The sequence below is a fragment of the Papilio polytes genome, unplaced genomic scaffold (genome assembly GCF_000836215.1).
Source record: "Papilio polytes unplaced genomic scaffold, Ppol_1.0 DF823731.1, whole genome shotgun sequence".
Taxonomy (NCBI): domain Eukaryota; kingdom Metazoa; phylum Arthropoda; class Insecta; order Lepidoptera; family Papilionidae; genus Papilio; species Papilio polytes.
Window position 1 is genome coordinate 1,131,932 of NW_013525473.1, and position 1,661 is coordinate 1,133,592.

General features: G+C 36.4%; 1 protein-coding gene across 2 annotated transcripts in view; it reads left to right on the forward strand.

Annotated features, from left to right (window-relative positions):
• Window positions 1-1,661, forward strand: part of LOC106103725 (PDZ and LIM domain protein Zasp-like) — a 17,820-nt gene that overhangs the window by 13,359 nt on the left and 2,800 nt on the right. For both annotated transcript variants that reach the window (XM_013283568.1, XM_013283567.1), the window contains one exon: window positions 765-957. In XM_013283568.1, coding sequence (XP_013139022.1) covers window positions 765-957 — 193 coding nt within the window. The remainder of the gene's footprint in view (window positions 1-764; window positions 958-1,661) is intronic.

The following is a 1,661-nucleotide window of genomic DNA, read 5'->3' on the forward strand; positions in this document are numbered from 1 at the left end:
GTTGGCGCTGGTGCCTCTCCTGTAGCCCCCTACCGCCAGGGCCCGCCTTCGCCGCAGCCTTACCGCCAACAGAACAGCCGCTGGGCCCCGGTGCCCGCTCCTACTTCTCCACAGGTACTCTTTGGAAAGAGAATGCATCGTCGTCAGCGTTTGTCGTGTCATTTCTTTCTTACGCATTTGCAATACATGTATACGTTCATCGACTTAACATGAATTAATGGACGTTTTGTGGTATAATAGCAAATGTATTATTAACAAGTGATTTTTATTAATTGTCGTGGTATGTGATGTAAGTATTCTTATGCTAGCTATTTATATTTTTGCTCTGCTTTATAACGCCTTGCCATATTGAGATCATCGCGACATAAAAATGTCGTGCATTTTAAATTTGTATTTCAACATATTTTAATATGCTGTAATTCTACTTTGTTGTTCATCCAGATCTTTGGAGTACATCCAAATGACTATTGATTGAAGTGCTGCAGTACTAAACGCAATCGTAAAGTTGAATCGAAAATAATTTGTATTTATAATTATTGCACGCTGTTGCTGACATTAACTTCGCAATAATGCCGTACTTAGAATTAGTAAATGATTACTCAGGGCGTCACTAATCGACAGAAAAGTAACTATTTAATAATTCTTAATGCGGAAGATTGTAAGCTATAAAAGTTGCTTATACAGCTTAGAACCCCTTATAAAAAGGTACAAAATTTAACATACGACATTTACGGTATAGTAGTAAATGGTCTATTTGCCTTCAGCCTCAGTACACGGGGCAGCCGCAGTATTCGCCGCAACCGCAGTACTCGCCTCAGTACTCGGAGCCTCAGTACCAGCCGCCGCAAAAGCAGTTTGAACCGCCGCCGTCCATCATCACTCTGCGCCAACAGCAGCCAGTGCATCAGAAGCCACCCCCGGTCTTCCCCAGTCAACCTGCTACAGCTTCGTTTAAAGGTAAGGATCGAATATATTTTTAATCAATAACACAATGGTGTTTTATTTGTTGAGTAACTATTAAGTAGACATGGAGATCGTAGAACCATTGTATCAGACAGAATTCAAATAACAAAGAAAGTTTTGACTCCAAAGTAAATACTTCCAAAAATGTTATACCTAAAAATCAATAAAAACAAAAGTATGCAACTAAGTTTTCATGTCATATGTGTGGCAAGATCTTGTACCAAACTAATATTCCAGCCAACATTTTGATACTATAAATCAAAATCAAATAAAACTTGCATATTGCGCCAATGAGTATCTAAAAATGTACACAATATTTGCTTACAATACTTTCTAATGTACTTTAACTTAGCATGATAACTTTTACTATTACTTTAATATAGCATCTTATGAGATTCTTTACTTTTCTTTGCCCACGTTAGGCTTTTTTGGAGAACACTGTTAAACATTTTTTTTTTTTTATCAAGCGATAAGATTACTATGAAAAATAGTACAGTACGACATAGTTATTACATAGTAGATAGTACATTGCCATCATTTACTCGTAATAAAAAAAAGATATGGACAAATAAATATCTTGTATACATAAAGTAAGCTACAGGTGCTGTCTACGTAATGTATAGAGGGGCTATATTAAAACCCATAAAAATCTTTAAAGGTACATCACAATGTAATACGAGACTGTCAGTATATTGTTT